This window comes from Typopeltis vanoorti, chromosome 24 (assembly GCF_054136105.1).
Source record: "Typopeltis vanoorti isolate ZY-2024b chromosome 24, IOZ_Tvanoo_1.0, whole genome shotgun sequence".
In the NCBI taxonomy this organism is placed as follows: domain Eukaryota; kingdom Metazoa; phylum Arthropoda; class Arachnida; order Uropygi; family Thelyphonidae; genus Typopeltis; species Typopeltis vanoorti.
Genome location: NC_143572.1, coordinates 5,229,386 through 5,244,083, shown reverse-complemented (window position 1 = coordinate 5,244,083; position 14,698 = coordinate 5,229,386). Strand labels below are relative to the sequence as shown.

General features: G+C 38.5%; 1 protein-coding gene across 1 annotated transcript in view; it reads left to right on the top strand.

Annotated features, from left to right (window-relative positions):
• The window catches only part of LOC150092903 (pyruvate kinase PKM-like), a 151,274-nt gene that overhangs the window by 68,609 nt on the left and 67,967 nt on the right, over positions 1-14,698 (top strand). The window contains exon 7 of the mRNA XM_090413392.1: positions 11,340-11,458. Within this exon, the coding sequence (XP_090269518.1) occupies positions 11,340-11,458 (119 nt within the window). The remainder of the gene's footprint in view (positions 1-11,339; positions 11,459-14,698) is intronic.

Genomic DNA, 14,698 nt, shown 5'->3' with positions numbered 1-14,698 from the left:
GTATCTCCCTGTGTGTGTGGGTTTTCTGTATATAGTGAAGGCAAATGTATCATTAGGCAGGCACGTGACTAAGGTGTCTAGGAAGGGTAAACAATTGTTCTTTTCCTTTTCCATAGTAAACTGGATTCTTGGATGTAGGCTATTGAGATGACAGAGGAAGGAGTCTGATGTGTCTGGGCCATGAGGCCAAATGGAGAACACATCATCTACATATCTTAGCCAGATAGGTTTGAGTGGGGCTGAGTCTATGGCTCGTTTTTCGAATTCTTCCATATAGAAATTGGCAAGGGGGGTGAGAGGGGAGAACCCATGGCGGTTCCTTCTATCTGCTTGTAGATTTTGTTCCAAGAGAAATACCCAGAGTTGATGGCAAAGGAAAAGAGATCTAAGATGTCAGAGGGGAAAACGTTTTCTAAGAGAGAGATAAAGTGTCAGTTAAGGGAATATTGGTAAACAAAGAGGAGATATCAAAGCTTACTAATATGTCTGTATTTTTCAAGGTTAAATTTTCTGTGAGGGCTTTAAAGTGGGTCGAGTTTTTTATATAGGAAGCTGAATTTCCGGTGAGGGGGGACAGAGTTGGCCAGCTGTTTAGACAGTCTGTAACAAGGTGCATTGGTGGCATCTACTATAGGTCTGAGTGGGGAATTGGGTTTGTGGATTTTTGGTAAACCGTATATTCGGGGGGGACGGGAGCGGAAAGGTTTAAGTTTTTTCGTGACGTCAGGGGACTAGGAGGTTACTTTTTTAAGTAAGATTTTTAATTTCTTAACTTGTGTTTTTGTGGGGTCGTGTTCTAGCGGGATGTAGGTAGCGCGATCGCGGAGGATAATGTTCATTTTACGATTGTATTCGCTGGTATTAAGAACAACTGTGGCATTACCCTCATCCGCTCTGGTGATGACGATACTTTTTTTTTTTTGCATAGTTTCTGGAGAGCCATGCATTGGGCATAAGATAAGTTACTTTTTGGAGGCGAAGAGTGAGTGAGGATGTTGGCTACGTCGAGTCTGATGTTGTTGGCTACCTCCGACAGTAAGCGACCGATCTCCCGTTTGAAGTTAACCATTTCTTCGAGCAACGGCTCTTCTTTCGGGGCGACGGCAAAATTACGGCCAAGGGCGCTGACGGCATCCTCGTTGAGCCTTTTGGAAGAGAGGTTTATTACTGTCTGGAGCGGTTGAATTTGTGGTTGTGGTTTGTCTTTAACCAGGTTGCTGTATTTCTTGACGTGTTTGTTTTTTATTTTTTGAAATTCTCTCTGTGCGGAAGTTTCCGAAATGTCAGAGAAAATCGACCAAAGTTCAGGGTTAAGAACAGTGGAGAGCTCTGAATGTAAGGCGCCAATGGCGGCGTTCGTCACTGCGAGGGCGGCACGAGTAGAGGCGATTTGCTCGCGTAGTAATGCTAGGCTGGCACGTTTATATATACGGAGTGCTTTTTTGGAATGGAAATTGGTCTTCATTTTAACACATTTCGGTATCACTCTTGTATCCCGACATCTTTTTAAAAAGGCCAGCCTATTTAGTTGTCTAGATAGTCGTAGTTTTGACTTACCGTATTGCTTGGATTTACGTGCTAAATCTTCTCCATGGATGATTAGAATTCTTGTGTAGAGGCTTAAGTGTTGTGAGGACATTATGTTGGAGGTTTAATGGATTTTTTTACAACACTCAAAAAGAATTAAATTAGAATTTAATACTCCTATATTTTGTCCTAGTCACTAGGACATCTACGGGGATTACAAAAACAATTAATGTAACATGCACACAAAAACTTACAATACTGAGCCCAACCACGTGGGTGACACTAAAGTCCTATCTAGGTAGAGCGCTCTCTAAAGGCGGTAGTAGGTGGCCTGGAATGTAAGGTGGGACCTCTGGTGATGAGTGTTTCCCAAATCTTCGGAAGCTTAATGCAACCGTATTTGTTAAGATTTGGTTGGTTTCTGAGAGCTGCTGCTGCTTTTAAGAAAAGTCTCTCTTTCTTGAATTTGCTGTGGTGGAGCATGGTGGTTTTCTTCCATGATACTCTGTGGGGTGGTGTCCAAAACATGGTCAGCCATGGGTTCCCCCCTCTCACCCCCCTTGCCAATTTCGAAAAATGAGCCATAGACTCAGCCCCACTCAAACCTTCTATCTGGCTAAGATATGTAGATGATGTTTTCTCCATTTGGCCTCATGGCCCAGACACGTTAGACTCCTTCCTCGGTCATCTCAATAGCCTACATCCAAGAATCCAGTTTACTATGGAAAAGGAAAAGAACAATTGTTTACCCTTCCTAGACACCTCAGTCACGTGCCTGCCTAATGATACACTTGCCTTCACTATATACAGAAAACCCACACACACAGGCAGATACATTCACAAACTCTTCCACCACCACCCCTCACAACAATATGTCATCATTAAAACCCTTACCAAGAGAGCCCACAATCTTTGTTCCAGTGGAACCGCCCTCACTACTGAGCTTAACAACATACACAGAACTTTCCTCTCCAATGGCTACAGTGAACACAGTATCAAAAAAATAATCAATTCCTCCCCCATTCCCTGTCCGTCTCGTCAACAAGATTTTAAAAATGCCATCACAATACCCTACATCCGAGGCACTTCGGAAAAAATAGCCAAGATACTAAAAAAGTATAACCTACACACAGCATATAAGCCCTACCGCAAACTTGCTACCCTTATCCGTTCTACGAAAGATCAGCTCCCTCCTCTCTCTCTGCCTGGAGTTTACAAAGTACCCTGTTCCTGTAAGCTTGCGTACTTTGGACAGACAGGCAGATCAGCATCCATCCGCCTGGAGGAACACAAGTCGTACATCGTTAAACACAACTATGGCCATTCAGGCTTGGCTGACCATGTTTTGGACACCACCCACAGAGTATCATGGAAGAAAACCACCATGTTCCACCACAGCAAATTCAAGAAAGAAAGACTTTTCTTAGAAGCAGCAGCAGCTCTCAGAAACCAACCAAATCTTAACAAATACGGTTGCATTAAGTTTCCGAAGATTTGGGAAACACTCATCACCAGAGGTCCCACCTTGCATTCCAGGCCACCTACTACCGCCCTTAGAGACCGCTCCACCTAGATAGGACTTTAGTGTCACCCACGTGGTTGGGCTCAGTATTGTAAGTTTTTGTGTGCATGTTACATTAATTGTTTTTGTAATCCCCGTAGATGTCCTAGTGACTAGGACGAAATATAGGAGTATTAAATTCTAATTTAATTCTTTTTGACTGTTGTAAAAAAAAATCTATTAAACCTCCAACATAATATTAATACAAAGATTTCTACTCACAGTCCCTTTGTAGCACATAGTCCTATCAGCACATGAGATCCTTGGCTGTTTCTGGTGACTCCTCCGATCCATTCTGTGTACTGGACTTCCACGTTCGGGGTGCTCGGTAGGCATCCTTCCATAATTCACTTGCAGAAGCAGCAGCACATCTTCTCCGAAGGGACTAAGTCGACTAAAGGTGTCCTGCATTCGGTGCATGACGCAAGTTCCCTTTACTTACTATACATCACGGAAACTTTCCCTTCTTCTCCATAGGTTTCCCGTTTCTCCACAGATTGCGTACCTGCAGACTGCAGTTAGATGACCACAAGAGAGAGCGATCTTGTTCTTCAGGCCTCCTATATACAGTTTTCGGGAGTTCCGTGTTTCAGGGTCGGAGACCCCTGAATATCCTGCGATCACTCTGATGTCAGCTGTCTTGATCTTCAATGTAGGTGGGAAACTTCCTTGCTCAAATGACCTTCAGTGCTATTGTTCACTTTCGAGTCCCAGATATAATCCACTTTAATCCTTTTTTACTTAAGGTAAAACTTTCAATACTGGGCTATTTTTACAATATCACTCCTGGATAAATTACACAATTTACAATCAGTATGGCAACATGTAATTTTATTATATTTATAATATTTACGACCTCTGTAAAAGCCAATGCCTAAAAATTAAGAACTTTTACTGCATCGAATTTTACAAGGGGAGAGGATCTTTAGAGAAGTTCGATATGTTTCTTAATTTTAAAGATGGTTTATAAGTGGCATTAAGATTATGGTGCAGAATTCTATTAATTTTTTCTGATAATCCTTTAATGTATAGAATAGCTGTGGTTTTCCTGTAATCTATGTTATTTTTTGATGTAGTTTTATGTAGAACTTTATTAATAGTATTTTTGCTGTAGCCATTATTTATAAAAGTATTGCTAATAATTTTTAATTCTTGTTTAAGAGCTTGTTCATTAGAGCAAATTGTTATAGCTCTGTTTTTGAGGGTGTTAATGACTCCAAGTTTTTGCAACGAGTTGCGATAGGAGTTAGCATGTTGGCTGGTATGCATAGGCTTGCAGTAAACAGTGAAGGATAGACATGTAACCAGTGTGTTCTGGAAAGGAAGCGAGTTCTGATTTTCAATTTCAATAGTAAATTGTATGTGCTCATCTTGTTTGTTCAGGTAGCTAAAGAATGTGTTTAATGTTTGGCGCTGTGCGGCCAAACAACGAAAATATCATCAACGTATCTAAGCCAAATTGTAAGTTTTAGAGTAAAGGAATCTAGAGCATGTTGCTCAAAAGCTTCCATATAAAAGTTAGCAATTTGGAGGAGCGGGGGATAGTAGGGAGTCCATGGCCATACCTTCTTTTTGTAGGTAAAAATTATTTTGCCACACTAAGTAACCGAAACGTAGTACATGGACGAAGAGAACCGTAATGTCGGGCAGAACTTTGTTCTGTAGGAAAAGAATCTAATGTGTCACTGATTGGGACATTTGTGAAAAGGGCAGAAATGTCAAAACTGACTAATAAATCATCTTTGCCAAGTGTTTGTTTTTAATTTTGTTTATGAAATGTTGTGGTCTTTATATAGGAGGGGGGAATGACCTACCAACTCCTTGAGTGTTGATGCTAATTTCTTGGTTAGGTGATAATTAGGCTATTTTTACAATATCACTCCTGGATTTACATAAAGTGCAAAATTTAAATATTTATACTATTTCGATAATTTTATGAAAAATTCAGTATTACTTTTTTTTTTTTTTTTTCTCCGGATACTCTTTAGGGCTGTCAGTACCCACAACTATCAGCCAAAGGCAAACTCTGACTTCAGGACTCTAAACAATTTTCAGCTTTTATTGGCCATTATTAATACTGATTAGCTATAAATTATATTATACTTATATAATTTTCTTTTTTTTATGTGAACATGTTGTTCTCCAGCTTTAATTTAATTTTGTAACCTAATAATAATAGAGGACTAAAGTTTTACTCTAACATGTGGTGATATCTAATGGTGATAAAGAAATAATTCTATATCACCAGCAAATGCTGCAGCTGAGAAACTACCAGCAAAATAAAAATTAAAATATCAAAATTAAGAATGTAAAAGAAAATAAGTCCAGGCATACCTCAGTCATGCAACACATTAGGTTCCAGGCCACTGTTGTATAGCGGATTTTGTCATATAGCAAATTGTTGCTTTTTTTTCCCCCTCCTACTTAATATAAGCATGGAAAGTTTAATGTTTTTAAGCCGTCATATATGTGAATAAACGAAATAAGGCATTTATTTATTATTTATATGGAGTTCTCTTCTCTTTCTCTCCCATCAGTTTGGAGGGAGGGGCTTGTTGAGCATTCCTAATGAAGGATTAAGTATATCTACCTTATGATTATAAGTCCATGTGTGTTCACGGGGCCAGTTTGCCTAATCTGAGGGATGAAAAACCCAAGTTTCTGGGGGGGGGGGGGGTTCAGAGTTATTTACATCAGGTATACAAACTTAATGAGGTGGATCAGATCTAATGGAATGCCAGCTAAAATCAGCTTGTATAGGAGTCCAAAGTGCAATAATTTGTCAAAGGCCTTTTCCAAGTCAAGAAAGACTACTCTGGTGTATGGATGCCAGTTGAAGCTGGTGGTAATGTATTCAACTAGTCTATGGATCTGTTGAGTAGTGCTGTGGAGTTTGCGAAAACCAAACTGCTCTATAGGTAGGATATTTAGCTTGTTTACAGAAACTTGATTTTGGAGAGGATGACTTTTTCAGCGATTTTGCCCAAATTGGAAATTGGACTGATGGGGAGATAACTTTGTGGCAGCTGTGTGTCCTTATCAGGCTTATAAATAGGGACCACATCTGCCAACTTCCAAGCATAGGAAAAGTATTTGAATCTAAGCATGGCATTTATTGTTGTAAGATGTACGATGGCCTTTCGGGGTAGCAGTTTAATAACTTTATTAGGGATGCCGTCAGATCCAGGAGCTTTTTTATTTTTTAAATTTTGTATGATGTCGATTTCGGCTGGAGAAGTAGGTGCGAGTTGGCTGGTGTAGGTATCACACTGTTTTAGTACGTATCTGACGTGGCGGTGGATTTTATAAATATGATTGAAGTTCAGGTTATCATATGAAGGGCTGCACTGCTTTTCTAAGTTTTTGACTATAGTTTTGGCTTTTTCAGTATCTGAGTGAACTATGCCTGAATCTGATTTGAGAGGAGGAAGAGATTTTTATTTTTGATATTTCTTAACAGTTTCAAAACAGTTTGATCACTGGGTGAAATGGAAGCTAATTTATCTTCCCATAGTTTGTTTCTGTGGGCCTTCAGTGCATCTCTCACTGCACTATTCAACCGGTTGAGTAACTTTTTATCTTGGGGAGCCCTGGTATTAAAGTATCTTTTTTCTTGCCTTATTTTTCTCCTTGATCAAGCTAATAATATCTTCTGGAAGTCTTTTAGGCTTAGAACTAGTTGTATTTCAGGTGATAGATGATAAGGCTGCATTGATTTGTTGAGTAAATTTATTGACTGCAGAATCAATTTCTTCTTTAGAGTTAATGAGGAACAGGACCAAAGTGGTTTGGGAGCACATTGGATAATTTTTCCCAAGGTGTGAGGCAGGGGGAACAGTCCCTTCTGATTGCCTAATTGGAGCAGAATAGGGTTGTGGTCAGTGGTTAATTCGTCAAGTGAATCCAAGTTGTACTGCAATTTGACATTTTGGAGGAAAACTATATCTAGGACGTCGGAGGAGCCAATTGGACTGAGATGAGTTGGTATTGAAGGACCAGTCACAGCTACGCAGTTGGAACCTGAGTAGTTAAACAGTATGCTACCATTTTTGTTGGTAGATTTACTGTTCCAAGCAGGATGTTTTGCATTGAAGTCTCCAGCAATGATGACCGATCCTTTTACGCCAAGGATGGCATCCAGATCTGAGGTCAGCAATGTTTTTGTTGGAGGGTTGTAAACAGCAAAAATTTTTAGGTTTCCAACTGAGTTTGTGAGGACATTAATGCCTGTGATTTCGAGGTTGGCAGTTGCAGAGTTGGTTATTGAATGATGGCTTATATAGTTTTTGATAAGGGTGGCTGTACCTCCACCTCTATACCCAAGTCTGTCGTTTTTGTAAACCTGATACCCTCTGATTTTTAGGTTGTCAGCAGGTCTCGGGTGAGTTTCATTGATTAGAAGTATATCTGTATTATGTCTATTATTGAATTCCTGGATTTCCAACACTTTGTTTTCGATACCGTTGGCGTTTCAAGCGATAATCCTAAGCGAATCTGGAGTAATTTTTTTCCTATGCATCAGAGAATGCAGATAATATGGATTGAGTGTGCTGTAAAAAATCTTTTTGTAACACTTAGTGATGGGTTTGTGTTGCTGAAATCCTGCAGCATATTTGCAAGAGAAGAGGTGATAATAGCTGATAGATATGAATGTGGATTAGCCAGGTTCTGGTTTTGTACTATCTGTTTGGAGCGGGCCACATCAGCATATGTTCTCATTTTATGTTGAGGATTCATTTTCTTGAGGGGCTCAGTTTATGATGAGCGAGCATCTGTTGTCACGTTCTCCCTTTTGGAGGACTGAGGAGCTTGAATTTCAGGAACTTTCACACTAGATGACGAGGTAGGTTGACTATTTGGAACGTTCCATCTGTTTTTAGGGTGATGAATACACCCTCTATAATTAGCGGGGTGAGGACCGCCACAATTAGCGCACTTAGCCAAGGTGGATTTTGACTTGGTGCAAGTGTTTGTTGGGTGATTCTTGCCACATTTTAAGACTCTGTACTGAGCTTTGCACAACTTTTGGGCATGGCCAAACTTCTGGCATCTGTGGCACTGCCCAGAAGATGCTCTTTTCCTCAATGGTTTTCTGAGGTATTTTAAGTCCACAGATTGACTTTAGATTGTAAATATCCTTGTAAATGTTATGAATCTCTACTAAAACTAGAGGCATAGGTGTCTTATTTGATCTGAACATTCTACTGACCTTTATGGGAGGTAGATCCTGTAAGTTGAGGTCGGTGACTATTTCATCTGTGTCAATATCCTCGGAGGACCACTTTCAGATTTTTTTTCGGAGGTAAGTGAAAAGTGTATGCTATTGTATTGTATTCCTCTTGCGTCCAGCTCCTTTGTAAGATTTCTATAATCAGCAACCTTGGCAGGCTGAATTTTTATGCCCTCATCTACATTTTTGGCCAATCTATAATTTATTTGTAGGTTAGCCATGGTGGTTCTTAGGGTTGTCCATCTCTGCTTCTCCCTTCTCATTGAGAGAGGCGGTGGAGTCTAAATTGGGAGAGTCTTGGTCCATACCAACTTCATTTGTTGGTTCAGAAGCAAGAGTTTTTCACTTCTTACGAGTGCGAGTTTCTTCTTGATCAGTGGGATTAGAGGAAGACACCAGTAAGAGCTTTTCCTCCATTTGAGGAGAGTCTTCATTTTCTTCATCATCAACTTCGGATAATGAATATAAGTTTAAATTGCCGGGCCATTCTTGTTCAAATTTTTTAAGAAGCTTTTTAATGAAAGTGCTAGCCCTTTGTCAAGAGAGTCGCCGATGATGTCAGGATCAATCAAATTAGCAGGCCATTTCAGTTTGAGCTCCTTTTGAAGTTTATTAATGAGTATGATAGCCGGCTCTTCGTCAAGTAAGTCAGTGACAACGTTCAAGTCAGGCACGCTCATATCGATTTAATTGCATATGAACGCAAATATAAATCCCGCAGGTCTAGAGACCTGCCAGCAAAATTTCTGTAGACAATCCTGCAGCCGTAGAGAACTGCCAGCAATGCCAAGCGTTGACTAACGCAATAATCTACCAGCTAGACAGTATAAGTGCAAAAAGTTTTAGTAACAAGTACACATAAACTCTCTTCATGATAGGCGCCATTTTTTTGCACCAAGAAGTGAAGCTGAATCAATTCAGAGTTCTTATGTTATCCATGTTTAATGGTGTATCACCATATTATAGAAGTACTCTAGATTATCGATTTAATTTGTAATAAAGTTTTTCTGCTTTATTACAAATTAAATTGTAATAGACAAGAAATTATATTCTTGTTTTAATCCTTTACCCAAGCATAAGTAAGCAAGTTATCTTCACAACTAGTCTACTTGTATATAGAGGCTATCAACTTCACATCAGTTGCCTCATCTTATATTGCAAAGCATGCTTCATTTCTTACGTAACTACTTTGCCTTCAAATTGGATGGAGGTGCTGGTTCTCCACAGCATGCCTGTCCCATTCTCTTGATAGCATATACCTCTGCTGCATCTACGAATATTTATTTCTTCTTAGATTTAGCATGAAGGAGAAATGAATGCCAAAGGTCTTGCTCTGCCATTTGTGGCATCAACTACTTGAGGCTTCTAATTGGCCTTAATACTACAAGATATACAGACAAATCGGCCCTTCAGAACACATGCAATTTACAGACAAAAAATACTAGTTATTATTATTATTATTATTATTCAGGCCTCCAAGGAGTCAAAAGACTCATCGAGGGAGGTCCTTCCTAAGACATAAAGTCTGTCAAGACTCATCAAGGGGAGGTCCCCCCCCCCTGAGAAACACAGTCTATCATACCACTCTTTAAACTCACTGACCGTTCTCGCTCCCACCACTCCATCAGGCAATGCATTCCACGGCTCAACCACCCTCCACACAAAGAAACCACTCCTTACCCTCTTGCTCACAGTTTCCTTTCGTAACTTCCAGGGATGGCCTTTTGTCATCACTCCTTCCTGCTGATCAACCAAGCGAAAGAACTCCCCAGTGTCAACCCTGTAACCACCTCTCAACAGTTTAAAAGTCTCAATCATATCACCTCTCCTTCTATCCACCAAACTCTGCAGTCCACATTCTCTCAGCCGATCCTCATAACTATCCTTGTACAGTCCTGAAACCATCTTTGTCATCCATCTTTGTATCCTTTCCACAGTTAATTTATCCCCTTCAAATCCTGGGGACCAAATCTGAGAACACTAGTCCAAGTGTGGTCTGATCAGAGACTTATACAACGGAATGATAACCCTCTTATCTCTGCAGGTCAGTGTCCTTCTCATAATAGCAGCAATCCTCTGTGTTACCTTCACCACCTTTGCAATATGTCCCCTAAACTTCAGGTTTCTATCAATCATCAACCCCAGAACTCTTGTCTCCCCTACTTCCTCCAGTATAACTCCTCCCATAGAGTATGCAGCATCCCATCGGTTTCCCAAACCTCAAGACCTTACATTTTGCTGCATTAAACTGATACCCCATTCATTTGCCCATCTATCTAGCTTATTTAAATCCTCTTGCAGGGCTACCACATCTGCACTATTACTAATAATCCTTCCCAGCTTCGCATCATCCGCAAACAACTGAATATCCCCGGCAGTAGATGGTGCTGATGGAGATGATTCGTAGTAGAGGTTCGGTGTAGTGGTTGAGACAGTTGTAGGTGTCCTCCTGCGATGAGTCTTCGGACTCCTTGGAGGTATCAGGAATAATAATAATGTTGCAGAAACCATTTTTGTAGAAACATGACACACTGGCAAGGAGGTATGGCCAAATAATTAGCCAAATTAGTGTGTTTTGGAATCGGTGAAAAAAAACATTCACACTGTTGAGCAATAATGTTATAGGTTTTGGTGACTCAGCATATCTTTAGATATGACATTTTACATTTTCCAGTTATCTCTCATAAGGTACCACCCAAATTAAATTAAATTTGTTCAATTTGAAGGAATAATATATATTAGTGATATCTAAATTTTTTTATCATCATAGTACAGTATGTTCATATGTAGTTAACTTGAAAGGCTTTTCATATTTATTGTGCTTTTTTTTTCACATACTTTTATCTTTCCCACAAATTTATGGGATGGTTTCTCAGGATAAATAAAAGGTGGCAGAATACTAAATTTCTGTTATAGTTATTTGATCCATATAGTGATCAGAAATGTTAATGCTAAATAAATTAAGTGGTTGATTTCAAATATGTATATCTGAGTGCTGTACTTATACAGTGACATTTGCAGGTCGATATGGTGTTTGCATCATTTATCAGAAATTCAAGTGGAGTGAAAATCATACGTGATATCCTTGGAAAGAGTATTAAAATTATATCAAAAATTGAGAACGATGAAGGAGTCAAGAAGTAAGTATAATCATGTTATAGATACCTATTAAAATTCATAAATTAAAGATACCAAGAAATTATATACTTGGTTTAATCCTTTATCCAACTGTAAGCAAACAAAATTTGCACATAGAGTATTTTCAGGACTGGGATAACTCGTATATATGAATTGCTCCAGTCCTGAAAAAAGACCTCAAAAAAAAAAAAAATATATATATATATATATAGAAGGAAATAACTTCACATCACTTGCATCACCTCTTGGTCTGGCTCCCACTGATGAGACCTCAATAAAGGTTGAAACCGGTCTGGGTAGTGACCCTTCCCATAATGCATAGTATTATACATGTCCACAAGGATATGTGCTTTGCATTATGGGATACTAAGGCAAGTGATGTAAATCATTGGCTTCTATGTATAAGTTACCCCAGACCTGAAAATACTTCAGGTGCAAACTTTGTTTGTTTACACTTGGATAAAGGATTAAACCAAGTATATAATTTCTTGGTAGCTTTAATTTATAGTATAACCAACTGGAAAAACTTCCAATATTAAAATTCATGTTATGTGTTAATGAAGAACTTTTCCTGACTGACCTCTACTAATAAATATATATATCTGTTCGATGCATAGTATTATTTTGATGCTTTTATACATCTTTATGTAATTCATTGTAGTTTTGTCCAAATGTTTTTCTATATTACAAAAATTTTATAATTTGCATAAATGTGATCTATTATTGCCTAGAATAATTGTTTTTTGTATTTGTTATCTTCTACAGAGAAAAACAAGTTAAAAAATATAGACAATGTAGCACTGTAGGTACATATAGACAATGTAGCACATATGCATTATTTCATCTTGATGTCTTCACGGTTATTCAGGTAATACAACTGTTATGTAAGTAGATAAGAAGATAGGTGCACAGTTATTTCCACGGGGATACATATCCCAAAAGAGTGATTAAAGTTGTTGGCATTCAAGGGCAATGTGTGCATCATTAATGCTGTGAAAGTTGTATTTTAGTCTTCATATAAAGTGGTTATTGTCCAGTTTTAACAAGAATTAAAATTTCTTTGCAATTTTTTTTTAAGTCTTATTATCTGAGACCTTCAGTGAATGAAGAACTCATTGTGGGAGGCCATATTTCACCCATGCCAGCTGCTATACATTCTCTTAAACTCATTCATACTAGATGCATTCACTACTTCAACAGGCAAACTGTTTCACTCACTCACTACTCTGTGACAGAAAAATCTAGATTTTTTTTCCATTTCTTAACTGTGTGCAAACTTAATTTCCATGGCTGCTCCCATGTTCTCACCCCACCTTCCACATAACAGAAAAGGTCATCGGACGATATCCTGTAACACTATCAAAATTTATAGGCCTCTGTCACATCACCCCTTCCTCTTTCTTCTCTTTACCAGTGTCTGCAGCCTACATACCCTCAGTCTTGTCTTATAGGCAAAATGACTTCCTTATCCTTACATGTTGTTGTTCGTTTCAAAATTGCAATTATCTTTTGAGTTGTATTTGCAATTTTTTACTATGTGACCTTTGAATTTCAATTTCCTATCCACCATAACTCCAAGATCTCTAGCTTAATCAGCTTCTTTTAGCATAATCCCACCAACATAATATGCCATTGGAAATCTCATCATGCCCAGGTGCATAATTTTACACTTACTAATATTGAACTGATAGCCATTAGCATTTGTCTACATTTCCAGCCTATTCAAATCATTCTGTAAGTGCTGAATATCATTAGCATCCCTATTTGCCCTACCAATTTGCCTTGCCAATGCGAACCCAGGTCAGAAAGACCTGGGTTCGATTCCACTCTATGATGTGAGAAACCTTTGTTTCAATAAGGAAATACCATGAGTAGACATTAATTAAAATTATAATAAAGGAAAGGCTTAGTAAAAGTTCCTCTAGTTGACGACTAGACTTGAACTCAAAGTCTCTCTTTGGGCGGTTTAGTGCTTAGGAGTGCAAACACCACTTCCACTGAGCTACACAGGTTCATGAGTTATAATTTTTAATAGTGAGAAACCTTTATCTGGTCTCTTTTGACTAAAGGTGAGTTAGCCAGTCTCATATGGAGGTAGAGGGTTTTTTTCACCCAGAAACTCTGGTTTTTCGTTCCTCAGAACAGGCAAGCCAGCCTGTGAACACACATGGATTTACAGTCATAAAATATATATATACCTAATCCCTCGTTAGGAGGGCTCAACCCACCTCCTTAAAGGGAAGGGAGAGAAAGGGGAATGGAACCTCATATGAATAAATAAATAATGCTTCACAATATCATTAATATATAGATTGAACAACAGTGATTCAAGGATTGATCCCTGGAGTGCACCACTAGTCACCTTAAATCTTGCAGATTCACACCCACCATGTGCCGCTTTCTGATACCTTCCATCAATCACTTCAGGGAAGATGAAAGATAGCATGGCAGAAAACTGCTATTTTGTGGTCCCTAACATTATGTTATTGTCCAAAATATTGCATGTTTTACGATTGTTTTTCTTGAATTGTAGAATTAAAAACCTAACTTTCCAGAGGGAGAATCCTACATGCCCATCCCAGAGATCGACTAACTTGGGAACTGGTTAAAGAAAGACTTAGAAAAAGTTCCTCATGTTGGTATTTAGAATTGAACTAAGAATAGTCTTTCTTTGGGTGGCCTACTGCTCTGGATGCAAACTCAGGGCTACACAGGCCTATAATTGTTTTGTCTATTTAATAATAATACCTCTCTGTTAATACTATCTGAAGCTCTCACAAATTCTATAAAATTTAGTTAAATGGAGAATTCTAAATTCTATACTCTATTCACATATATTTAGGTTAAAAATGCAACGTTTTGTATTTCCTGTTCAGAAACTTGTTTAATTCTACCAAAAGTCTTTGTGGATACTGACAGATTAATTCCCCTCCAATTTTCATGAGATTCTTTAGTATTATAGTTATTATTTCTTCCTTGCATTGTCAGGTAGATTTAGTTTTTGAATCCAACTTTTGCTGATATTTAAGCTTTTTCATCTGTATAGTCCAGATCTGTAATGTGACATTTCATTTTATTCCTCTGTTACAGTCAACTTTTGCTATAGCACACTGTTCTAACAAACTTACTTGCTGTATCATTATGCAGGCTTCTTGTGGAATGAGGACATAATACAATTATGTTGTCAGTATTCTTACCACATAAAACAGCTGGAATTCAAAAGTGAATTTAATAGGAGGGTG